This window comes from Dendrobium catenatum, unplaced genomic scaffold (genome assembly GCF_001605985.2).
Source record: "Dendrobium catenatum unplaced genomic scaffold, ASM160598v2 fragScaff_scaffold_315, whole genome shotgun sequence".
In the NCBI taxonomy this organism is placed as follows: domain Eukaryota; kingdom Viridiplantae; phylum Streptophyta; class Magnoliopsida; order Asparagales; family Orchidaceae; genus Dendrobium; species Dendrobium catenatum.
Window position 1 is genome coordinate 430,080 of NW_021318777.1, and position 27,208 is coordinate 457,287.

At 39.6% G+C, this 27,208-nt stretch overlaps 2 protein-coding genes across 4 annotated transcripts in view; both read right to left on the bottom strand.

Moving 5' to 3' along the window:
* Positions 1 to 16,149: 16,149 nt before the first annotated feature.
* The window catches only part of LOC110115831, a 15,077-nt gene continuing 4,018 nt past the window's right edge, over positions 16,150 to 27,208 (bottom strand). For 2 of the 3 annotated variants that reach the window (XM_020849207.2, XM_020849208.2), the window contains 2 exons: positions 16,778 to 17,884; positions 16,150 to 16,674 (listed from right to left, as the gene is read on the bottom strand). In XM_020849207.2, coding sequence (XP_020704866.1) covers positions 16,529 to 16,674; positions 16,778 to 17,884 — 1,253 coding nt within the window. In that variant the 3' untranslated portion in view covers positions 16,150 to 16,528. The remainder of the gene's footprint in view (positions 16,675 to 16,777; positions 17,885 to 27,208) is intronic. The other variant, XM_020849209.2, reaches the window with a different exon arrangement.
* LOC110115833 (retrovirus-related Pol polyprotein from transposon RE2) lies at positions 23,464 to 26,666 on the bottom strand. Its single transcript, XM_020849210.2, has 2 exons — positions 26,429 to 26,666; positions 23,464 to 26,303 (listed from the first exon to the last, which is right to left on the bottom strand). The coding sequence occupies exons 1-2, from the start codon at positions 26,519 to 26,521 to the stop codon at positions 23,490 to 23,492; spliced, it is 2,907 nt and encodes a 968-aa protein (XP_020704869.2). The 5' UTR covers positions 26,522 to 26,666; the 3' UTR covers positions 23,464 to 23,489.

A 27,208-nucleotide genomic window follows, 5' to 3' on the forward strand; every position in this document is an offset into this window, starting at 1 on the left:
GGAGGCCGAATGATAATGTGACTTTAATATATCATAGTAGCCTCTTTAAAGCTTGAAAATCTAGGACCGTTGGTTGGTGCATATGTTGACAGATTTGGTTTCTAGCGAAGGTGATGTCCGGGCGAGTGATAAAGAGATATTGTAAAGAGCCGGCGAGACGGTGATACAAAGTTGGATCTTGAAAGAGCTGTCTGTCAGTACTCGTCGGTTTAGACTTGGGAGTGATGAGAGTAGGTGCCGGTTTGCATTCATCGAGCTCGGAGTCGTGAAGAAGTTTTTCCGCGTAGTGTTGTTGAGTGAGAATTAGACCAGAGGACTGTCAGAGCACTTGTATGCAGAGGAACAGCGAGATTTTTCCAAGCTGTTTGAGTGCAAATTGAGATTGTAATTTGGATAGTAGTGTGTGAATAGCAGCTGTGTCGTTTCCTGTATGGATGCGTAAATAAGTAGATAAATTTTTATGTTATTATGACAAAAAATTAGGAGTGAAGGGTCGGAGCGACTGAATCCTTGAGTCTGGAAAAAGCTGGTTAGTTTTTCAAACCATTGTCGTGGCGCCTGTTTGAGGTCGTAGAGGGATTTGTGTAATTTGCAAACTAAGTTTGGTGAGTTAGTATCCACAAAGCCTGTTGGTTGGCGCATATAAATGTCTTCGGAGAGGTCACCGTGCAGGAAAGCATTGGATACATCGAGTTGTAGAGGGTCTCATTGTAAATGATGCCGAATTGTTAGTCATAGCCCTAAGCCATGCACAAGACAAGCTTTATAACGATCTATTTGGATGTTAGGTAGGAGCTTCATTTTGAAGGTCCATTTGCATCCGAGGATGGGTTTGTTCGTTGGAGCGGGTACGAGAGTCCATGTTCCTTGTCTCAGAAGAGCGTGAAATTCCTCGGACATAGCTTGTCGCCAGTGATTGAATTCAGCTACTTGAGAGTAGCTAGGTGTTAGGTGTGGAGTGAGTGGAAGTGGTACTGACAAGATATAGAACTCTTTTGGGTTTAGTGATGCCTGATTTAAGCGGAGTCTGCATCAGATGAGAGGGTCGAACAGGAGAAGAATGAGTGATGTCGGATGGCACATCAGTGAGTTGTATGGGATTGATGGTAGGACTTGGATTTGGGGCTTCGGATGAGGTGGTAGTGTGCTGATTGTGATTTGGTTGAGTGGTAGATTGCAGCAGATGTGGGTTGGTGATTGAAGTCGGGACAAGAAGAAGAGGAGGGGTGTTGTTGGAGACAAATATTGGTTGTGGTGTGTGCAATGAGGAAGGATCTCTGTAAGGAAAATGGTGTTCATTAAAGATTACATGGCGTGAGATATGAATCTTGTTTGAGGCAAGATCGCAACACTTGTATCCTTTATGAATGGAGGAGTATCCTATAAATATGCACTCATGCGACCGCGGAGAGAGTTTGTTGGTGGCATATGGTTTGAGCCAAGGGAAACATTGGCATCCGAAAGTGCGAAGATGATTATAAGTGGGTAATCTGTCATGTAAACAATGGGACCGGAATTTACAGAGAGAATGATGTTGATGGAAGACGGTTGACTAAATAGTTCGCAGTTGAGAGTGCTTCTGCCCAAAAAAAGTTACGGGTAGATTAGAAGCATGTACAAGAGTGACAGAAAGATCGAGCAGATGTCTATGCTTTCGTTCTACTAGACTGTTTTATTCAGGAGTGTGGGGGCAGCTGAGTTGACGTTGTATGTCGTGATTTTGAAGGAAGGAGGTGAATTCATTGCTGGTGAATTCGCCTCCACCGTTGGAGCGGAAGGCATTCGGGGTTGTGTGAAATTGTGTGTTGACAAGTTGGCAGAATAATTTGAATTTGGAGAAGGTTTCTTGTTTCGTGTGCATTAGGTACATCCAAGTGAAGCGAGTAAAATCTTCTATAAAGACAATGTAATAATGAAAGCCATCCAAAGATTGTAACGGGGCAGACCCCCAAACGTCCAAGTGTATTAGATCGAAAGGAAGAGACGATATCAAAGTAGTTTTATTAAATGTAATTTTGTGACTTTTGGCCATAGTACAAGATTTGCAAAAAAAAAAAAAAAAAAAAAAAAAGAAGAGACATTTATAATAGCAAGAATTTGTTTAGCTGAAGTTGTAAGCAGACGGTGATGTGGATGCCTAGACGTGCGTGCCAAATTTGCGCAGTGTTAAGACTTGCTTGAAAGGTCGTGGGTTTGGAGTCTTTAGATTGTTGGAGTTGTTATAAGCCATTATGAAGACGCCCACGAAGAAGCGTACGATGGTCCTTGAGATCCTTAATTTAAAATCCATTAGCATCAAAACTTATAGAGACATAGTTGTCAGAAGTTAATTTGGATACGGATAAAAGATTGTGAGCTAAATCCGAGACATGAAGTATTTGCGTAAGTGAAGCTTACGGGGAGTGTCGCGTAGGGGAAGTAGACCTTGAACGGAGTGATGAACAGGTAACGTTGATCCGTTTCTGATTGAGACGCTGTCTTGGCCGTGATAGGTGTTGGAATATTGAAGGTTGCTAATGTACGGGGCTAGGTGGTTTGATGCCCTGGAGTCGATGATCCAATCTTGAGTAGAGGTAGGGTTCGGTTGAGCAAGAAGTGCAGTCATCGATCTTGGGTTTTTGGGTGCAAACTTAAGGTTGCACCTATGCCAGCAGTTAAGGGCAATGTGCCAAACTTTGGTACAAATTTGACAAGTGGGTTTTGCAGCATTAGTAGGAACCGGTATGACCGAAATGTTAGCGGGCGGAGTTGAACCACCTATAATGTTTTTTTTTTTTCTTGGTGAAGCCTCGCTAAGGTTGGCCACGATTTTGGTTGGATGAGGTAGTGTAGAGAGCTGTGACACCGAACGTCGTGGAGGTGTCTTTCTCTATTTCTTGATATACAATTATCTCTTTGCTGCATAGGACGAATAAAGAGTATCGAGATCTATGGGAAGGAGGGATGTGCGGATAGCAGTTTTGAAGGAATTGTACGGAGATGGTAGACCATTAAGGATGTGAAGAATGATATCCTACACATCAACGTTGGATCCGGAGGCGGCGATGTTGTCGACAATCAATTTAATGTGGGTGAGGTATTGCTACATAGTGAGGTTTTTCATTTGAACAAGATGAAGCTCGTTCTTGAGCTGAATGACTCGCGAACGACAGGTGGGTTCTAGGCGACGTTCAAGAATGAGCTAGACCTCTTGAGCGGTGTTGGAAGAGATAACATAGGGAAGGATTGAGGGTGAGATCGTGGAAAATAAGGCAGATGGGAGATTGTTGTCTACGAGGTGCCAACGTTGTGAATCTTGAGAGGAAGCTTCTGTGGGACAAGAAGTTGTACCGTTTAGATGTCTGGCGTACCCGTTGGCGGAAAATTGTTAAAAATTTTGGATATGCCAAATGGTGTAGTTGTCTGCGGTGAGGGCGTGAGGGACGAGATTCTTGATGTTGGAGATTAGGAACTTGAGTGACGCCAGAATGTGAAGATCGGTGGCGGTGTTGCCAGAGAGAACCGATGGAGAGGGACATGGAGGGAATTTTCTGAATCTTGATCCCCCATTAGGCGGCTATTGATACCATGAACGAAAGAGGTGGATCGGAGGAGCAGTGGGAAGCGGTAACAGAGAAGGAAGTAGAAACAGAAATGAATTATGTGAAATAGTTAATGAATTATGTGAAATAGTACAAGGTCTATAAATAAAAATAAGGAAAGGCAAAACCGTAAATACAAGGTTTACAAAGCTATTCGTTCACACTGCCAACCCAAGCACCAAGGCACCACAAGGGAAAAAGTTTGGATTTTTAATGCATGTAATGAGATCCAAAGCACCCACTTCATAACACATGCATGCATTTTGATGCACATAAAACATTTCCAAAGACATGCAGAAGAGTTCAAAAATAAAAACTTTAGCGGGTTACCTCTACTCATGTTGGATTATAACAAGTGGAATTGTATGCTGACTTTGGAAATGCCTCATGGAGCTTGTCGACAGTGACCTTCAGTCGAGAAAGAAGAAGAAGAAGAAGAGAGCAGGAAGGAACCTCTCCGTCAGCAACTATGAGAGATCATGGCTTAGGCAGTAGCGGTGATTGTATGATTTTATGAGAGGGAGTGGGCGAGACTTGGTGTGAAATGAAGAGGATGATTCATAAGATTTGGTCTACAGTTCAGAGAGATGGGTCGACTCAGGTATAATAAAGGTTCGGTTAATATATTAAGTGTGGAATTGGTAATAAGGCCAATTAACTTCCGAACAAAGCTAAGAACTTTACCCTATTTGGTGAGCTCATTTGCAAACTGAAGACAACATTCTTTCTCATGGCCAAATTTCTTGCAATAAAAAGGATGTAAAAATATTATCTTATTTTTATTACATTTTAGTTTGTGATGTCTTTTTTTAATGTGTAGCTCATTTCTTTTTTCTTAATCGAAACATTTTCGTAAAGAGAATTTAGTTGATAGTGTATTTTTTTTAACTTATTTTATTATAACCTCTCACTCACTTACGTTTCATTTAAGATAATTTTTTTAGTGTTTTATAAAGTAGCTTTTTATTACAAAAATTTCTAATTCAAAGAACTTTTATACTAAAGAGCTGTTTTAGACACAACTCTCCTTGGCCTATTGGTTGAGAGCTTAGGCTTTCCAACTAAGAGGTCTAAGGTTCGAGTCTATGTGTTTGCGTTGTGTGTGAGAGTTTGACTTAATTGGCCTAAATGTCCCAAAAAAAAAACTGTTTTAGAAAACAATAAGAAAGCTGTTCCAAACGAAACGTTAAAGTGGGCTATGAGCTTATTAAGGATTTTTTTTTTTTTGTGACGGTATAAGGTATCTAGCTCGAAAGAATTAAATTATGCGGGTAGATATATCAATAGTAAGTAGATGTACAAAAATGTTATCAGACATGTGGAATATTATTGCTCTCTGTTGAGTAATAAAATTAAATATTTTCATGATATGCTTCCCTATGTTCCCTTTTACCTTTTATATGTCATATATTCATTTCTTGAAGTTAGCATTACTAATTAAGAACACATAAAAACTGATTTTTTTTTTTTTAAATGATGGACAACTTATAGAGAAGTAGGTTCAGGTGCAGGTGCAGGTGCAAGTGCAACGGGACTTGGAGCTATAGGGTCAAGGAGGAAAGGCTTAATCTCGTATCTCATCACACAACTTGTACTGATCATATAGCAACCTAATTGATATTTATCCATCACCAATATAGCCTTTAATATAGTATCTAAGCATTGCTTGCATGCTGATTCTTGAAGATCACGCGTGCATTGAGCCATTCCATAAATAGTCATATGTTGCTCTTCAGAAGTTTTCTCTCACCTCGTCCAAATTTGTCATCCCTTGTTGCGGCCGCCAATTTCACCGCTCCCATTAACCCCTCCAGAGCTTGCTCAAAGTCTGCATGATCCGTTGCTTCAAGTGATGTATGCCATCTCCGGGTATTGCTCAAGTCCAGTTGTCTGAGGAAATTGTTGGAATCGTAGCGAACAAAGCAATATTCATACCAAATTCGTGCTTCAGTAGAAAACGGGCAGATTGTTTGAATCTTATTTGCCGCTTCTAAAACGCAAGACGAGCATGTCTCGCGGCTAACGTCCCCTCGACATCGAGTGAGGCCGTAAATAGTGTCGGGGCCTATGCCATTGGAGGTGGTAGCAAAGCCATGGAGGGTAGTGTTTGCTATGAGGTAGAAGAGAGCATGGTTGATGTTAACTTTGAGCAGGTTGTTGCTAGACCTGTCAATTTCGGGTTACGGGTCGGGTTCGGGTCAACCCGGAACTGACCCGGCACTATTCGGGTTCGGGTCAACCCGACCCGTTTTTGTAAACGGGTCGATTTTCCGGACCCGAACCCGACCCGCTTCGGGTTCGGGTGAACCCGACCCGACCCGCGGAAGCCTGGCCTTCGCTGGACTTTGCTGGCCTCCTCCGCTCCTCGCCTGGCGACGGGCAGACGCGGCGTGAAAAAGGAGCGGCAACTGGCAAGGCCTCCTCGGCTCCTCGCCTGCGGACGCGGCGTGAAAAAGGCGCGGCAAGCCTCCTCCGCGGCTCCGCTCCTTGCCTGGGGATGCGACTCACGACCCGTGGAAAAAAGGCTGGCCTCGGTGCTGACTGTTGACGGTGCAGGGCCTGCAGGCGGCTCGAGACAGCGGAAACAGCGGGCAAAGAGGCGGGAATAAAAAAATTTTAAATTAAATGGATTTTCGGGTTGACCCGGCAACCCGTCGGGTCAACCCAAACCCGACCCGTTTTTGCAAACGGGTCGGTTTTCCGAACCCGAACCCGACCCGCTTCGGGTTCGGGTCAACCCAAACCCGAAAATTACAGGTCGGATTCGGATCGGGTTTTCGGGTCAGGTCCAATATTGACAGGTCTAGTTATTGCTAATAATGCTGAAGTTTTTACTGCATTCTTGGTAGATGGAATCCGCACCGCATCTTGCAATTATTGGAATGAGAACAAATATGAAGAGCTTGCATGAGAACTCCATTGCAAAGTTAATTTTCCTCCCAATGATTTAATTTGAGCACTCACACTCACCTTTTATAGAAGAATTATTACGTCCTTCGACCGGATGCAGAGGAACATCCGGTTGTAGGCAAAATCGCACCTATACCGAGGTGTACCGAGTTTTTTGAAAAAATTAGGTACACCTCGGTATAGACGCGATTTTGCCTACAACCGAATGTTCCTCTGCATCCTTACACTGGACGAAATAAAAGTTTTCTTTTATAACAGTAAGAGAATTTTTTTTTAATTAAAAATTGCGAGAGAAATAACCTGCAAAGCCGGCGTTCTTCATTATTGAAAGTCAATGAATTGACTTAATATTTATGCGAAATTATCGAGAAGACATATTCTCTCCTTTTTTTGTATTTATACTATAAGATATTATTATTTATGGGAAATAAAAAAAGCCATCAGCTATCATTCATTATGGAATCAAAATTTAGTAGTAAGAAACAGACATTAGCTACATATATAAGGTATTGCTTAATTTATTTCTTTAAAGATTTTTTTTTTTTTGAATATTTAAGACCAATTAAAATAAATTCATACGCATATCATATATTCAAAATACTCAAATCCAAAATTTCTTAGGAAGCCTAACGGTGGAAGAAATCAAATAGAAATTGTATATATGAGGATGCTTCGAGCCATTGACATTCCCACTAAATTGCAGATACTTTTTCTATTTTTATGTGATAAAGGGACAAAATATTTAAAAATAATTATTTTAATTATAGGAGAAAAGTAACTCCCGTAGAAAATTTTGACCTGTTAACAGAAAGGATTATTATATATTTAGCTACATTTTTTTAAATATTATTTGTATAAATTTCTTCTGAAACTATATACAAAATGCCAAATTAATTTAAGGAGTGCAGAAATAGGAGGAATTTGTCTTCTTCTTTTTTTCCTGTTTGTTTTTAATGGTCATTTGCCTTTTGAGCTGGCTGTTGTTGGGGAGCGACAGACTGTGAACTAGAGTTTTATGGCAGCTAATTTTGATTAAACAGAAACTAAATTTTAAAATATAATTTAGAGTTTAGGGTTATAAGCATATCAAATATTATTCTTTTTATAGGAAGAAGTAGTTTTAATTGGAGGGATCGTAGACGGCGTCGGTGTTTAAAGTGACTGTAGTCAGTGGGCGCATAGTCGGCGAGCGACAAAAGTCAGGACCATAGTCGGTGAGCAATGGAGGTCAGAAGGACTATAGCTGGGCGACGGAGGAAGGGAGGATCATAGTCGGGCAACTGAGGTGGAAAGACCGTAGTCATGCAATGGTGATCAAATAGATCATAGTCGGCAGTGGTGGAACCACCACTTGGTTAGGTGGGGCAATTGCCCCCCCTCAAACCCCCCCAAAAAAAAAAAAAAATTTTTTTTGTAAGAGTAAAAAAAAAAAAAAATTTATAGGAGAGTAAAAAAAATTTTTTACCCCCCCTAAAAAACTCTTTTGTCCTAACTTACCCTAAAATATTTATATATTTCTTCACATTTAATTATAATATTCTCTTTCATGTTTTTCATGACATTTTAATTACACATTTTTTTTATTATTTTTCTTGCTTAATTTTTTTTAAAGAACTTTTCGTAATATATAGATATATAATATTATTTTTTTAATATTTAATTATTTTTGTGTTATATTTGCCCCCCCTCAAAATTGAAGCTGGTTCCGCCCCTGATAGTCGGCGAGTGACGATAGTCGAAAGGACCGTAGTTTGCATGAGGCTACAAAGATCGGAAGGACCGTAGTTAGATGATTAAGGTCGAAGAACTGTAGTCAACTGGTGACAGTGGCAGATTGGACCTTAATTTGGTAACAGAGGTCGGGGTGATCGTAGTCACTGGGTAACAGAGGTCAAAAGAATTGTAGTCAGCAGGGAACGAAAGTCTGAAGGATTGTAGTTAGAGAGCGATTGAATTCTGAAGGAATGTAGTTGGTGATAGTGGTTAAAAGGATCATAGTCTGCTGGCGACAAAGGTCATAGGGATCGTGGAAGACAACAGAGGACAGAGGAAATGTAGTCGGGTGACAGAGATCGAAAGAATAGTAATCGAGTGACGGAGGCCGAGGTTGGAAGAACCGTAGTCGGGTAGGGGTGGTATGAGGACCATAGTCGACGGGTGACTATGGTCAGAAGGATCGTAGTCAAGTGATAGTGGTTCAAGGACCTTAGTTGGCGAACAACGGTGGTTGAGGACCATAGTCGAGCAACTATGATTTAAGAACCATAATCAGGAGGCAATTGAGGCTTGAAAGGCTATGGTTCGACGATGGTTATCTGAAGACCATTGTCAACAAGTAACTGAGGTCGGATGGACAATAATTGGGTGACAATCTTCTGAGGACCGTAGTAAGATGATGGTGAAACGAGAACCATAGTTGACGAGAGACAGTGGTTTGAGGACCGTAGCCGGGCGATGGTGGTCCGAGGATTGTAGTTTGCAAACAAATGAGGTCGGAAGGATCATAGTCAAGATCATGGTAAGAGGACTGTAGTCATACAATGGTAGTATGTGGACTGTACGTAGTTGGCCGGAGACGATGCTCAAATGGCTATGGTCAAGCAAAGACCCAGCAACTGTAGCCGGATAGAGTTTTGACGTGATGTTTAGGTGGTTGTCTGAAAGAGGCGGAGGTCTGTTGGTGATGGTTGGGTGGATGTTTGGTGATGACGCTCGACCGATGAAAGTCCAATAGTAAGGGTTCATCGATAGTGGTGCTCAGGTGGAGCTATGAGATTCTTCAAGATTCAAAGCTCCATTGAATCTCTAGCTCAATATCTAAGCCTCCTCTAAAAGGTTTACCTCAAGTAGAGAATATGGGCCAATTTATAAATTTTGAGAGAAGCATGTTAGTTAGGTGTGAAATCTGATTGAGTTGATCAATTCGATTGTAATGTTGCCATGATCCTCAACATAGTTTGTCGTGTTTGATGGGGGGTGCAGGGGTCCTTCCCCTGCATGGGTTCTGGTGCTGTGTACCTGAGGGCCCCAACGATATGTAGCCGAGCTCTCTAGTGTTGTGTTCCTAAGGGCCTCATCACTGAGGTTTGAGCACTGCAACGGTACAAACTAGCATCGCAGTGTTTCGAGGTAAACTAGATAGTTTTCTTTCTCATTTTTCTAAAGGTTGGCGTCCCTTAATGTTATTTACTTGACTTTCTCTTTTGTTTTGTGTGTTGAGAATGGTGCAAGAGTATAAAGAAGCAAGGAGATAGCAAGAGAAAAGAGAGATATGTAATTATTCTCCCAATTTTTATAGTGAATTTCTTGGTGTGGTGTAGCTCCATAGTTTTTTTCCCCGATTTCAATTTTCCCCTGTTAGATCCTAATGTCATTTACTTTCAGCTAAATTTTTATTTTTCTCATTTGTTTCATTGTGGTATTTTACTTTCAGAACCTCAGCAAGGCATGGCCTGTAATATATGGAAAAGAACTGGAGCAAATTCAAAGTGCTTCATCGGATGGCCCATATTGATTATCTCGATCATGAAGCAATTGTTCAACATTTAAGTATCTTAATAATGTCAAAATTAAGCAATCTTCGGTTTGTTGGATTTGTCTCATCGAGCCGCTCGATTTGACTATATACATGCCATATTTAGAGATCATTTGGTCATATAATTTATGTCCTAAAGTTTCCATCTATACTTCAAATATTTAATTTGGGTCCATTTGGACTTAGATGGGATCAATTTTGGGGTCGTTGGGTTCATCTTATCAAGACAAACAGCTTGATTATAAATTTATTAAAATTAAAGTTTGAATGGTCATGAATTTAATCTTGAAAGTTTTCAAGTTAAATATGCCTTGTAATTCATGCTCGATTAAGACGATTTTTCATGATGCATCACTTTTCATAAACAATGATAAATAGTTTTTTCATCAAGATGAAACTTTGCATAGAAATATTTTGGTAAATGTTTCATTCAAATTAATTTTAGACGAAAATTTTATTTGTATTTTGTCTGAAAGCATGTTTATGAGTGATAATGTAGATTGTGTTACATGCGAACTATGCCATATTATTCGGAATAAAATGACTAAATTAGTAAGAAATGGCTATTGAGGTACTCGTCAATAAGGATGATCTCTTTGCATGTCAGCTACATCTAGCAGCTAAAGCATGTAAAAAGACTTCAAAATCTCAAAAGTCTTTAGAGACTATTCATTTTGATATATCTATGGGTCATTGAATGCTTATTCTTGGCATGACAATATGTATTGTTGTACTCCCTTACATCTATTAATGATAATGTAAAATTGCTTTCTCATGATAGAGGATTAAGGCTTCGTTTGGGATGATTTTTTTGCTGCTTCTTAAAGTAGCTTTCAAGAACAAAAAATTCAACTATTGCACTAGCAAGCTGTTTTAAGTAGTAGCAAAAACATCGTCTCAAATGAAGCCTAAATCGATTGTAAATTGAGTTATGAACACAAACAGCAATTGAGAATATTTGTATACTTTAATAGGAGATATATGTTAGGAAAAGCAAACGCATCAATTGATAGTTTTTTTTTTTTTTCACCCAACAATAAAATTGTGAAACTCCTTAAGTTGAATAAAGCAAAATTCTCAAATATCGAGCTGCCTTTTAATGTGATGGTTTCAATTTATTAGAAACTCTAACAGTAAGCGTGTTCAAACAAGAACAAACCAAAGATGGGTGATCTCGAGAAAAGCTACACCAAATGGACTAAACCATGAGAAAAATAGGCAAAAGCAAATAATATTTTGATGATTAAGAGTTTAGGTTTATAAAAATGGTAACAGAGCAATACACCAATGAAAAGATGGGTACTAGGTGTCACACATGACAGTGTTATATCATGGGAGTCACTTCTTGAACCCTATATAGGAGAAAATGCTATATAATGGAACCGCTAATTGAACTTGTAGGAGCCACCTCTGAATTCTCATATGCTTGGTGAATGATTCTAGTCTAAGAATATTGATCCTGCCATCAGTTACTTAAATGGGAATATTGTGAAGCCCCTTAAGTTGAATGAAGCTAAATCCATGAATATTGAGATACATTTTGATATAATAGTTGAAATGTTATTACAAACTTCATAATTAAATATACTTATATATGAGCGCTCTTAGGATAGGTGATCTTTTTTGTTTTTCATACAACTATACAACACTGCAGCGTTGTGTACCCGACCTCTACAGTGTTGTATAGTTTGCTTGGAGACAGACAGAGGGCGGAGTGCTACGGTGCTCCAGACCTCAGCTTTATGGCGCTATCAGACATATTGGAGAAAAAAAATGGAGCGTCACGGTGCTGCGAGACAGGCGGGCATTTTTCTTTCTCATTTTTCAGTAAGGGTTGCATTCCTTTGTGATTTAAGTGAGCTTCTCTTTGTTTTGTTTGTATGAGAATGGTTTTAGAGTGAAGAAAGACAGAGAAAGCAAGAGAGGAGAGATTTGTATTATTTGTCCCAAATTTTCATAGTGAATTTTTTTGTGGTGTGGCTTTGTATTTTTTTTTCCATATTTCTAATTTTTTATGTTAAATCTTAGTGTTCTTTTTTTCTACCGCCATTTTCTATTTCTTGTATTATATTCATTGTGTGATTTATTTTCCCAATAGAGCCTAAAATGAACACCTAGCTATTGGTTTACAAAACAAATAAGCCACCACCCTCTCAATAGGAATATGCATCAGAAGCATTAAGATGTAATTGAGTGAGAACATGATACATCATAATGTTTAAAAACTCTCATTTAGCATATGGTATGATGATCAATGTAGAGAGCTCTCATGTGAGAGATTATTAAGGAATGTGAAAGCCTCAGGTTTAATCATAATATCAAATAGTTGAAAAATAAATCAAGGGTCAATTGATATTTTAACATTATTATTTTGTTTACCTGCTTGACGTAGAATTAAACACAAGGCTTTCATGCACCTTAACAATCTTCTCCTCTACCATCCACTTTCCATCAAGACAAATTTTTTTAACAACTATGAGAAATCAGAGAATGTCTCTTTGCCACTGTAAACGGCACTCGATTTACTGTATGGAAAGGAATGTAAAGCAGAGAGATAGAGATGATGGAAAGGCTAAACTCAGAGTTCTATTTCTATGTAAACAGTAAACTTATACATGTGTTCTAGTACATTTCTGTGGTCTTGCATGGGTATATATACACGATTGTAATGTGGCTTTACATGTGTATGGCTATGATTGCTTTAGGTAGTTATAATCATGTGGCTCTCATTTGCTCTACAAAAGAGGTGGCCATGGACATCTGAGGATTGGTGCATTGGGTGGAGGAGAGACAAGTGATCATGTCCCTTATTGTTGGAGCGCTAGGTATTCTGTGACCATGGCGGATCTCCATTAAGGGTATTTAGAGGCCTCAACGTAGGTGTGGTTGGGTCGGAGGGAGTAAGTGTAGTTTGGCTATGAAGATCTAGAATTTGCCTTGGTTTTAGGGACCTTATTTTTAGGCGGGTGATCATGGGGTGAGTGGGGTGAGGAGTTGATGTGGAGGATTGGGGAGGAGGGAAGGGTTCTGATTGTGGATGTAGAGTGTGGGATGGAGGTTGTTGAGGTGGCAGATTGGAGGGTAATGGCAATGTAGTGGTGGGTTGAGTTGAAGGTGGCGTGAGGAATGTGGGTAGGAGTTGTGGATTTGTAGAGGTAGTGGAGGGGGTGGTAGGGATGGAGGGTTTAGGTTGGAGAAGGGAAATATGGATTCATCGAAGTCGACATGGCAAGATATGTAGATGCGGCTGGTTTTTGAGTCAAGACATTTATAGTCTTTGTAGGAGGTGGCATAGCCAACGAACACTGAGGGAGGGGATTTTATGGAGAGTTTGTGATGAGCTGTGGTTGGTAGGAGGGGAAAGCAGGAACACCCAAATATGCATAGATGAGCGTAGGATGGTGGATGTTTGTATAGCAAATGACGTGGAGATTTGTTAGAGATGTTTGGTGAGGGCATTAGGTTGATCAGGTATATTGTGGTTAGGAGAGTGTCCAACCAAAGATTGCAGAGAAGGTAGGCTGTGAAGTAGAGTTCTTGTGGTTTTAAAAATGTGGCGGTGTTTGTGTTTGGCCAAGCCATTTTGTTCAGGTGTGTAGGGGCAGATGATTTGATGAGAGATTCCGTCGGCTTGTAGGTGAGTTTGGAGATTTTTGTTAACAAATTCAATTTTACTATCACTACGCAGCCGAAGAATTGTTTTTCAATTGAATCATAAAATATTATGAAGAATTTTGGAACGTCAGATTCATGCATGAGAGAATATTCAGGTAAAGCGAGAGAAGTCATCTATAAATAACACGTAATATTTAAAGCATAGACTAGAGGGAATTGGGGACACCCCATGCATCACTGTGTATCAGTTCAAGAAGTTTGTAGGTGTGATTGCTAGATTTAAAGAAGGGAAGTTTATGACCTTTAGAGGTCTTACATGAAGAGCATAAAGAAAATGCAAGAGATATAGCTAGTGATTTGTTTTGTTTGGAGATTGTTGCCATGGCTTGTTGATGTGGATGACCAAGGCGATGGTGCCAACAAAGCTGAGTAGAGACTGCGGCGGTGAGAGATGGATGTCCTCGTGTGTGGAGAGGTAAAGTAAAAATTAGATAAATGCCATCACAACATGGTCCCGAGAGGAGAGTGGAGTTTGTCTTCAGTTCCTTGATATGAAAACCGGAGACGTTAAATAAAATGGAGACATTATTATCTTTATTGAGTTTATAAACAAAAAGGAGGTTATGAGAGAGTTGAGGAAGATGAAGTAGGTTGGGAAGCAGGAGCTTATACCAATATGGGCAATGGCCAAAGTGGGCAATGGCAAAGTGCTCATGTCTCCAATGGTAACAATGTCTATACCATTGTATTCCACTTGTTGGTAGAGATTGTCAAAATTGTTGGTGATATGAGATGAGGCGCTTGAGTTGAGGATCCTGTCTGAGCTAGGTTTCGATTGAGCTTCTACCAATATTGTGGAGTAATTTGGGGTTGGTTACTAAGTGTTGAGACGGTGTCGGCAAACGTTTGGGGTATGATCTTTCTTGCCGCATATCTCGTAGATTGGGAGTGGAGCGCTCTATTGGTGGGAGGGGGTAGGTGGTCGAGGGTTGTTGCGGTGAATGTAATGACCATAGGTGTAATGTTTATAGAAGCATCATCAGCTGCGGCCACATCCGCGAAAGAGTAGAGATCTTCAAGACTAATGGGGTGGAGCATTTTGCGTATGGATGTCTTAAATGTCTGGTATTGTTGGGGTAGACCGTTTAGGGTGTAGAATGATAACTTTGGTGTCTATGGTGGAGCCGACGACTGTTATGTTGTCGAACAAGGTTTTGATTGTGGTGAGATATTGCAGCATCATAGATTGACCCATGGAGATATGGTGGAGCTCATTCTTAAGTTGGACCACTCTAGAGCGATTTGTCGCATGCAATCAGCATTCTAGGGTAGTCCAGATGTTTGATCAAGTATCGAGGTTGAGGACATATTGGAGGATTCTGGGAGAAAGGGTGGAGCATATGGCAGTAGCAAGAGTCCATTGGTTGAATGCAGGGTTCCGGTATGAGATACCGTCGGGCTGTATGATGAGATGAGGTGTTGCTGCTATGGTTTTGTCTAGGAAGGAGATGTAGTTCTTTGCTCGAAATAGTTTAGTGATCTGACATCTCCAGGCCAATTAATTGTCATTTGATAGTTGTATAGGCACAATGTTATTGATATTGGAGAAGAGGAACTTTAGAGAGGAATGGGTGCGGCTTCTGTGTAGCCTTCAGTGGAGATCTCGCCTGTATGAGACAAGGGAGATGATGCCATTTGAGGAGATTATGGCAGTGAGCCAGATGGCTTTGATACCATGTAAACTGCACTCGATTGGCTTTGATACCAGGGAAATGAATGTTGTACACATTGTAAAGCAGAGAGAGAGAGGGAGATGATGGAAAGGCTAAACTCAGAGTTTTATTTCTATGTAAACTTATGCATTCGTTCTAGTACATTACTGTGGTCTTGCATTGGTATATATACATGATTGTAATGTGGCTTTACATGTGTATAGATATGATTTCTTTAGATTTATAATCTTCTGGCTCTCATTTGCTCTGCAAGAGAGGTGACTGCTCCACATGAAAGCTGCTATCAAGTTGATCTGCTTTATTATTACGGCGAATGGAAGCTGCTGTTTTTAGCCACTGATCATGTGCAAAGCATAAATTAATAAGTCAAATAGCTTTATTTCAACTCTCAGTCTCCAACACTCAACGAGATCCATCAGGGTCATTTTTTATGCGAGGAATTGGATTAAATCAAATGAAAATTTTGGCTTCATTTGAGACACTCTTTTTACTGTTTTCTAAAGTAATTTTCTAGCACAAAAATTTCTAGTTTAAAAAATTTTTAAACTAAAAAACTGCTTTAAAAAATAGTAAGAAAGTTATCCTAAACAAAATCTTTGATAAAAATTCTGAAGCAATTCATCGCAGATTTATGATCAAACCTAGAATTGCATGAACTTAAAGGAATAAAACCATAAATAGGACTCGCTAATCAACCGTTCTTATCAAAGAGAATTTAACTGCTTAGCAAGGAAACTGAGACAAGCGGAAAGCAAGAAAGTAAGAAGCATGCTTCTTGCTCTATTGCAAGCTATACTTCCATGCTCCAATAAAAAAAATCCTACAATGATGCCACCTAGTAAAATTCACTCTTCACTGTAACAAATTGAATAGGCAAGTTGGCAATGCTAGCTCATCTATCCTTCAAAATATGAATGGACCAATCCTGATAGGACAACATAACTAAACTGCATTCAGAAAACACAATAGTAGGAATGTTGATTCTCGTCTCTCAAGTAATAACCAGGATGGAAAAACCAAAAATCTTAGGAATATTTGATAGATCACTGATTGGCTCAGCAATAAACTACATTAAAATAGACGTTATATACGTACTTAATAAAGTCCGCCTTAAGCAGAATAGGCCTCCAACATCTTTGTGCTTGGTAATGCAGTCAGCTCCTGGCCTGCGAGCGAGCCCTGGGAGGACAAGCAAGCCTTGGTGAAGATCGTAATGGAAAGTTTGTAGAATCCTTCTGCGAAGAAACACGAGACTTTTTCATTGCTGGGATACTTTCCCCCTCTTTCATAGTAGTACCTGCTAATAGCCAAATTTTTAGCATTACAGAACAAAGCTAGTACCTACTGCTCTTCGTAAGAATTGCATAAGAAGTGCAAAGTTAAGATGACAGAAAACAATTTACCCAGTTCATCTTCACATGATGATCTTGTCCTCCTCTTGGTTAATGGTTCATTTCTGTCAGCTGTTGAATCTGTTTCAGATGTTGAATCCATGTGATTGGAAATGAATCTCTTCTTCTTTATTTCATTATTTTCAGGCGTGACAATTTCTTCAGCCTTATGTCCTGTATATGCAGTTGGTGCATTGTTTTCTGGTGTCATATCATGGTTATAATTGCTCTTCTTTCTCTGTTTTGTAGATTTTGTGCACCCTGCCCTATTTATTGCACCAGAGAATTTTTTTGTTAAATTTTCTCCCTCCACATCATCATTAGCAGGAAGTATATTTTGGGGCTCCAAAGTAGGAGATTTTGAAATTGGTGCCTTGTCAACATCATTTGGAACTGAAATTTCTTCGGGAGTAGCAGAATGTGCTGACCTTGTTGGCTTCTGGGTATTTCTTGGCATTTCAATAGGTGATCCTTGTTTCATATGAAGAGATGAAACCTCAAATTCCTTCTGCATTGAGCGGGTTAGCCTCCTTGCGTTGGTGGAGCATTTTGTCTTCTCGCCATTTAGTGAATTTGTTGAGTGTTGCAGGATTATAGGTTCGTCTTCTATGCCACCATAAAACTCTCTAGAAGGTTTCGTTTCCTTCTCCAGAGTAGCAGACATATCTGAGGAATCATGGGACTTACGCTTCCCCTCAGTTCGCAGTCGGTTTGGAGATGCTATGAATGCATTCTTGACCTCTATATTACTGTTTTTGTTTGTCCTTTTGGAGGGATTTGGATCTCTTAATACTTCATTCTGAACATAGAAAGTTGATTTAACAGAATTGGATGTAGCTTCTATAGTGGAATGTTCAGTAGTCCCAGTAGCATCACTCTGCTGTGAATCCTTATGCTTGAGAAAGTCTTGTTCCCCTGAGAAGCCTAATGATTTCTCTGGCAGTTCATGATGCACCAATGATGCCAAAGCTGCTCTGGCTGCAAGAGGAGTGAGAACTGGCTTAACTTCAGTTTCTTTTTTTACTTCTGTTTCAAGTAGATTTTTGTTCTGACTTCTAGTGGTTCTTTGGGAAGCAACTTGTCTGATTTTGGATTTCTGTTTGACAACATTAGCTGTACCTGAAAAGACGCTTCAAATAAAATGAGCATTTATTAATGCATAAGAACCTCATCAACAAGTAAACCAAAGTAATCAGGGCAAGTAATTCTATTGACTAGAGTGTTATGAATAATGCATGACAATACTGAAGAACAGCTATTACGTGGCATAATTTACTCGTAGATTATCATGGTCAGCAGGAGAAGATGCTACAGTAGAGCAGCAATGAAACGTTAAATTATTGCATCCAAACCTTCTCTCCATGATAAGCTCGTTAGCCTTTTGCTTTCTAAAGTTTTTACACTAAAGTGAAAGGCACGCCTCAATTGAGTTACGAAGCTTAGAAATAATCTAATCCTTAATGAACCAGAGCAGGAACCCAAAACTTATAAAATAAGACAAGCAGACTATAAGGACGTTATCATAAGTGGCGTTTTTTCTTTGCATAGGCTACTCAAATCTGAACTTCACTGTCCATGATAGGTTCATTGGAGAAGAAGTATTATATTTCATTTAATCTAGAACCAATAAAAGGAAAAAATCCTCTTGTCATCTGAATTTCCCAGAGGAAAAAATTCAAAATCCATACACATTACAAGCCCATAAACGAGTCGAGCACGAGCAGGCTCGGCTCACTTGCATCCCTAGTTGAAAGCAATTATTCAATCAGTTGGGCAAAGTTTTTGATAAAGAAAAATACTTCTCAAGCCAACCTTAATTAACAACCAACAACTCCTCCATTAATTTGGATTATTGATTATATTATTTCTTGTTTGTTAATCAAAATATTATTTAAAAAAGAAAAGTAATTGACACGAAAGCTTTAGAAGCTGTTGTGTATAAGAAAAGCAGGTCTATGAATTATTGCTCTTCTATAAATAGGGCTATTGTTAAAATTGGAGACAATAAATATGAGAGAATAATTTATTCAGTTGTTTCACGCTATTGAAGAGTTATATATTTATAGGTGCTTAATAATGTCAATTATTATTAATAAATAAAAAAAATAGAATACTATTAATAGGAATCAAATAAAGAAAAACAAGATTGAAGAACTGTTGAAGTGGACAATCATCCTACGATTAATTTAATCAAAGCTCATATTGTTTTATGAGGATACGGCAAGGGCCACAATAATATGTTAATATAATTGATCATTCCTAGCTTGAAAGTTAGATTATCAAATTGTGATTGATCAAGGGCTCTAGTTAAGATTTTATTAAATGAAGACTTATCAAAGTGTATTGTATTTGAATGATCCCTTAATCAATTTTTTTCTTTATAAAACACCTATCAATTTTCACGTGCTCTTATCATGGTAGATTGAATTTTTGGCAACACTAATTATAAATTATATTCAAGTCATTAAGGATATATATGCAGGAGCTGTTACTCGTGTTCAGACACAAGGAGGTTTGACAAAGTATTTTTCTATTTCAATTGGATTACATCAAGGATCAGCCTTAAGCTCATATCATTTTGCTTCAGTCATGGATGTTCTCACTAGACATTTGCAAGAGGTTGTACCTTGGTATATGCTTTTTGTTGATGATAGTCTTCTTGTTGATAAGACTAGCGAGGGAGTTGAAGGTAAACTTGAATTATGGAGGTCAACCTTAGAGTCTAAAGGCTTTCATTTGAGTAGATCTAAAATTGAATATATAGAGTATAATTTTATTAATAATAGTTCTTGTCGGGAGATTGTGACTTTGGGTGATCAAGTCATTAATAAGAGTACACATTTCAGATATCTTGAGCCTGTTGTTCAGAGTGATGATGAAATAGTTGGGGATATTATCAGTAGAATTCAAGTTGGATGGTTGAAGTGGAGGAATGCATCGGGCTTGTTGTGTGAAAGAAAAGTCCCCCTCAAACTTAAGGGAAATTTCTATAAGATGGTAGTTAGACCTGCAATGCTTTATGGTGCAAAATGTTGGACATTAAAAGAGAAGCATAATATTAAGTTAATTGTTGCAAAGATGAGGATGCTCAAGTGAATGAGTCGTTTTACTCTTAGAGACGGGATACAAAATGAGCATATACATGAAAAGGTTGGAGTAGCTCCAGTGGAAGATAAGATTAGAGAGAGTCGTCGTAGATAGTTTGGTCACATAAAACATCGACCTTCCGATGACCCGATTAGGAAAGTAGATGTATTAGATTTGACTTATGTTGAAAAAAGTAGAGATATACCTAAAAAGACTTGGTTATAAAATATTAAAAATGACTTTTCTTTATTAGATTTAAATGAGAATTTAATTTTTAACATGACATAATGGAAAAAAAAAAGAATTGATGTAGTCGACCCCATATAGTGGGATAAAGACTTGATGTTGTTGTTGTTGTACGCATTGTAGCTTATTTATCACATATCACAACCATTAATTTTTTAATGTGGATACTTAAGTCTTCCAACAACCTCTTACGCTCAATTTCTTCACAAATTCGATGGCCTATGGCCCTATTCAATGCTAGTTCTAGAAACCACCACCTGCTTTTTACTTCTCCTTGTGATAAGGCTTCTTTAAATGAATAAATAATAATCAAAGGTTAATTTTCGATCAACGATAAAGTTACCATCAGTAAAGATTTTATACTCTTCTTCATTTTCTTTTTGAAAAATAGACATTGAGTCCTTTTTAAATACCTCAATATTATATAAATTGTATCAAAGTATTCCTTCATGGGAGTATACATAAATAGGCTAACCACACTAACTGAATAATAAATGCTAGAGTGAGTATCAAGGAGATAAATGTAAAACCCGAAAACCCGCAATCAAAGAACTTCAAAAACTACACCAGAGGTTCACGATGAAGCACCTTGGACAGGCAAATCATTTTCTTGGAATCAAGATCCGGTCCTCAACAGATAAGTACTTTCTATCACAAACCTCTTACGCTTAATCCATCATTCAACAAGCAAATCTTACTCACTACATGCCCTTAGCTAATCCCCCGTGCACAAAAATGCCAACTCAGATTTCGGACACTCCAAACCTGTTTGAGCCGCACCTATACCGAAGGATTGCAGGAGCTCTTCAATATCTTACTATCACTCGACCAGACATAGCATATGCCGTCAACATCTTATCTCAACATATGCACGATCCAAACAGCCAACACAACTATCTTCTCACAAGGATGCTTCGCTACATTCAAGGAACAATTGATTTTGGCTTACCAATCACCAAATCAAATTTGCAACTCCGTATCTTCTTTGATGCAGACTGGGCCGGCGATCCAATTACCAGAAAGTCTACCTCAGGCTATTGTACCTTTCTCGGAGACACTCTCGTCTCTTGGACAGTCAAGAAACAAAGCATTGTCTCTAGATCCTCCACTGAATCGGAGTACCATGCCTTAGTAGCTGACACTATCTGGACCAAACGGCTGCTATCATACTTTCAAGGGCACCACGAGAATCCCATAGATCTATTCTGTGACAATATGTCCGTGATTGCTTTAGCAAACAACCCAGTCTTTCATGCCAAAATCAAACACATAAAAATTGATCAACGCTTCATCCGGGATCACATTCAAAACAACAATATTCAACTGCTGCCAATAAACACGAAGGATCAAATAGCAAACATCCTCACGAAGCCGTTATCCACTCCTAGGTTCCAATACTTAAGATCCAAACAGACAATCACTCAAGATTCGTCAGCTTGCAGGGGACTATTAGAACATAAATAAATAAACTTAATTAACTTGTATTCTTTCTAACCTATAAGGGTCTGACACATGTAAATACTCTTGAGGTATTATCTATATATAGGCATCCTGTACATCTGTAGGCGATATACGAAATCACATTTCTGTTTCTATCTTCTCTGTTCCGTCTTCTCTCTGGTTCTTGAATCTCTACAGTTAATAACAGCAATGAACTTGAAATTTAAACGGAAGAGTTCACCAAATTTTGCAAATATCAAGAGGCATCAAGACACCATACAATTAGAATTACTCTCCAACAAAATGATTTGGTTGAAAAAATTAATAGAATCACTTTTGAAATAGTACATCACAAGTCATGCAAGCTTTCCGAAGAGTTTTAAGTTAAAGAAATCAGCATTGTAGCATATTTATTCAGAAAAAATCTAAAAGTCCCTAAATTATTCGTTTGTGGCTAATTTAGTCCCTATGTATCACGTTACTTTAATATAGCCCCTCGAATAAACAAAATTGATCCAAAATGATCCCACATGTTGTAACTATGATATAAAATTAATCTTAATTTAGTCCCTTGACTATATAAAATTGATCCCAATTTAGTCCTAAATGAATCATTTTGGACCAATTTTGCATAGACAAGGGACAAAATTGGAGCAAAATAATACTTTGAGACTAAATGAACCACATACAAACAGTCAAGTGACTATTTTTAAGTTTACTCCCATATTTATTTGAGCAATAGATGTCCATCTATAGCTATTAGTTTCAAGATATCACAGGCTGATCGAAGCAAAAAATCAGTAGATTACCCAATGCTGAAAACTTTTGAGTGCATAGCTTATGCTCATGTCAAACAAGACAAGCTTAAGCCACATGTTATAAAGTTTATTTTTATTGGGTATCCTAAGGGAGTTCAGGGATACAAAATATTGTGCTTGAAATCTAGATTTACAAAGCATTTGATTAGCAATAAATTGCAGATCTAATCAAAAGGGTTGAAGTTCAAGATAACGGGATAAATGCAAGGCATGCATTGGTGCTTGAGGTGGAGCAATCAAGCCAAGATAATTGTGATGTTGGTGATCACGATCTAATAGAACTGTATTCTGAAGGATTGAGACAACAATCAAGTGATGATAGATAAGAGTAGTCCTATAGTTCAGCAAGGAATAGATCATGTTGTAGATTATGCATTTTTGGCCTGATTAATAACTAGGGTTGAGCTGAACTCTTATAAAGAAGCAATCGAGAGGGCTGGAAGAAATAAGGGCATCAAGATATGCTATCACTTATGAAAACAATACATGAGAATTGGTGGATTGGCCATGAAACCTGAAGGTGATAAGTAGCAAGTGGCTATATAGGAAAAAGGAAGGTATATCTGAAATTGAAGACCCTAAATTCAGAGCAAGGTTGGTTACGAAAGGTTTTACATGACAAGGTGTGGATTACACCGTTCTGTTCTCCCTAGTTCTAAGAAATACATCAATAAGGATATTGCTAGCGATGGTAACTAAATTCAACATGGGCATAGAGCAAATGGATGTAAAGGTTGCACTTCTCCATGGAGAATTAGAAGAAATTAATAATCTACGCAGCAACCTCATGGATTCATTAAAAGGGGAGCAAAAAATCAGGTATGCCTACTCAAAAGATCTTTATTCTGAAGCGACCTGCAAGTTAGCTAATAATAGAGAAAAACAAAGTAGCGGAAGAAAGTAAGGTGAGATGGAACTATTGATCGTTCTATTCCATAGTTCCTGTAGAATGCTTAAGGCGATACATATAGAGGAGGCCGTTTGTTGCCAGAGCAAACTATTGGCTGATTAGTCAATTACAGGAAGTGGCCTTGTGTTGAAATGATGTCCTGCGGTGAGTAGTGGAGCAGAGCTTGATACGTTGGCTGGCGTATCACATAGCTTATCGGGTGTGCTAACAGTCCCCCGCAAACTCAGGATTCATGAGAGGTGATCGTGAGTTTGTTACAGAGCATTTGAAACCGGCTTGTAGATAATGGCTTGGTTAGAAGATCGGCCGGTTGGTCAAGGGAGCTGATATGATGAACTGAGATCTCATTAGAGAGAATTCGATCTCTGATAAAGTGATAATCGATTTCGATGTGTTTGGTACGAGCATGAAACACAGGGTTGTTCGCTAGAGCGAGAGCAGATATGTTATCACAGGAAAGTGATGTTGGAGAGGAGACCGAAACCTGGAATTCGGCGAGCAGGCGACGGAGCCATATGATGTCCGATGTTGCTGAGGCGAGTGAACGATACTCTGCCTCAGTTGAGGATTTGGCAACAGTAGGCTGTTTCTTCACACACCATGAAACAAGTGTGTTTCCTAGAAACGTGCAGTAGCCGGTGATAGATCTTCTATCGGAAGTATCCGATGCCCAATCAGAATCGGAAAATGATGTGAGCTGTAAGTTGCCTCTCGTGATGGGGAGGCCAAAATGAATGGTTCCATTGATGTAGCGAAGTAGTCGCTTGAGAATTGCCTGAGATTGATCGGTTGGTTGATGCATATTCTGGCAAACCATGTTGGTGGCGAAAGCGATGTCTGGTCTTGTAATTGTGAGGTATTGCAAAGAGCCTGCTAGCTTGCGGTATGTAACGGGATCGAAGTTGGACGCGACGGAATTGGTCGAGGACCCCTTGACCGCAATGGGAGTTGAAGCAGGCTTGCATTGACTGAGGCCGGCTGCTTTAAGGATGTCTAGAGCATATTGAGCTTGGCTTAAGAAGTAGCCGTTTGGTGTATGGGATACCTGTATACCAAGAAAGAATGATATTGGCCCAAGGTCTTTGATGGAGAATTGGGAATGCAGCTTGCTGATTAAGGAGTTGATTTTCTGTAGATTGTTGCCGGAGATCAGAAGATCATCTACGTATATGAGAACGTAGATGTGAGTGTCACGGTCGCTGTAGATGAGAAGAGATGGGTCCGACTTGCTGAACTTGAAGTTGGTCGATAAGAAGAAGCCCGTAAGAGTTTGGAACCAGAGCCGTGGAGCTTGTTTTAGGCCATAAATGGTCTTATGAAGTTTACAGACATAGTCGGGATGAGTCGTGTCGACAAATCCAGGGGGCTGTTTCATGTAGACGTCTTCGTCAAGAGTGCCGTGAAGAAAGGCATTAGACACGTCTAATTGGAGAACCGGCCATTGCTTCGTGAGTGCAACGGTGAGCAATATGCGAATCGTAGGCATTTTTGCTACAGGACTGAAGGTCTCTTTATAATCAATTCCATATTGTTGCTTGAAGCCTTGAGCAACGAGACGTGCTTTGTATCTGTCGATAGTGCCATCTGGTTTGAGCTTAGTTCGGTATGTCCACTTGCATCCTAAAATTGTATGGTTTTGAGGGATAGGCACGAGTGACCATGTCCCTTGTCTCTGTAAGGCATCGAATTCTTCGGACATTGCTAACCTCCATTCCAACAGTTTTGAAGCTTGAGTGAAACAGGAGGGAGTGGAGGAAGGACGGGTTGCAGCTAGGAGGTTGAAGTGTTTCTTGGGTTTGAGGGAACCGGTTTTGTATCTTGTGATCATTGGATGTTGGGTAGGTTGGGGAAGTGAAGGCAGAGGAGGTGAAATGGTTTGTGTTTGGGATTGGGAAGAGGAGGGAGTTTGCTGGGGCGGTGAAGATGTGGTGTTGGAAGTATTTGAGGACTTGGAGTTGGATGTTGTTGTGGGAAGATTATGACTGAGTGTAGAGATTGGAATGAGAGTGAGAGGAGTATGTGTAGGTGAATGTTGAGGGGATTGTGTTGTCGAATGGGATGGTTGGGATAGAAAGTTATTTTCGTGAAATACGACGTGACGAGAGATATGGATTTTCGAAGTTGTGGGGTTAAAACATCTATAACCTTTATGATTTGAGGAGTATCCGAGGAAGATGCACGCAGCTGAACGAGGGTGGAGTTTGCTTGGAGTAAGTGGACGGAGCCAAGGGTAGCATAGGCACCCAAAGGTTTTAAGATGGTTGTAGGAGGGTTGATGACCATGAAGTAGATTGTATGGATTGTCGAAGTTGAGAGTTTTGGAGGGTAACCGGTTGATTAAATAGTTTGCCGTGAGGAGGGCTTCAAGCCAGAATTTAAGTGATAAATTAGAGGCATGAAGGAGAGTTCGTGTGGTTTCTATGAGATGACGATGTTTTCTTTCAGCAATGCCGTTCTGCTCCGGCGTGTAGGGACAGGTTAATTGGTGGTGAATGCCGTGGTGATTTAAAAGTTTTGTGAACTCTCTGGATGTGTATTCGCCTCCGCCATCGGAGCGGAGATTTTTGATTTTTGAGTTGAATTGAGTTTGGATTAAATTGATAAGAATTTGTAGTTTGTTTATTGTTTCATTTTTAGTGAACATAGGATATACCCATGAGAAGCGGGTGAAGTCATCAACGAAGACAACGTAGTAATTATAGCCATTTAGAGAAGAAAGGGGTGCAGGTCCCCAAACGTCTGTATGCATAAGAGTAAAAGGAGCTGAAGTCTTTGTTTCATTTAATGAAAAGGGTAATTTGTGGCATTTCGCCACATTACACGAGTTACATAAAAAAGTAGAAGCACTAGAAAGACAGATTGTCGGATTTTTCCTAGCTATAAGCTGAAGCAGTTGAAGATGTGGATGGCCCAGTCTTGCATGCCACAGGGAGGTAGAAGACTTGATGGTTTGTAGTGCAAAATTTGGGGTGGAGGGAAGGATGTAGAGACCGTCTCTCGTTCGACCTTTAAGGATTGTTTGAGTAGTTTGATTGTCCTTGATTGAGAAGCCAAGAGAGTCAAAACAGATGGAACAATTATTATCAGTGGCGAGTTTATGAATAGATAAAAGATTGTGTTTGAGTGCTGGAACATGAAGCAGATTATGGAGTTGGAGCTTACGGTGAGTGTTTGGAAGAGGTAGAAGCCCCTGTCCGCTGGAATGGATGGGAAGAGAAGTCCCGTTAGCAATGGAGATGCTGTCGCTGCCTTCATAAGGTTGGGAGTTCTGCAAGTTAGCTGCGTCTGATGTGAGGTGGGATGATGAGCCAGAGTCTAAATACCATTCGGTTGTGGTATTGGATTGAGCTGCTGGCTGAGTAAGCAGTGCCTTGGGTGAAGCTGATGGTGAGTAGTTAAGATTGCACCTGTGCCAGCAGTGGAGAGCAATGTGGCCCTGTTTACCGCAGATTTGACATGTTGGCCTTGGCGAATCGGTGGTTGTGGACGATCGGTTGCTGCTGGGTGGCCTGGAGGAGTATCCTCTTCCACGGTAGTTGCCTCTGGTTCGGCCTGCTCTACCGCGCCCTGCAAATAATGCAACATTTTCTGTTGTTGGCGCGGAGTCTCTGTGAAGTTCATTGCTGATATGGATCTCCTCGCTGCAAAGTAATGGGTAGAGAGTATCTAAAGTGAAATGCTCAGGAATTGTGCGGATGGTTGTTTTGAAGGAGTTATATGCAGGAGGTAATCCATTTAGGATGTGCATAATTATGTCCTCTGTATCGACATGGGATCCTGCCGCTGCTATGCCATCTACGAGCTGTTTGATGCGGGATAAGTACTGTGACATGGTGGAATCTTTCATTTGAATACAATGCAGCTCGTTTTTCAATTGTATAACTCTTGACCTGTTAGTCGGTTGCAGCCTGGTAGCGAGAGTGCTCCAGATTTCAGCTGTTG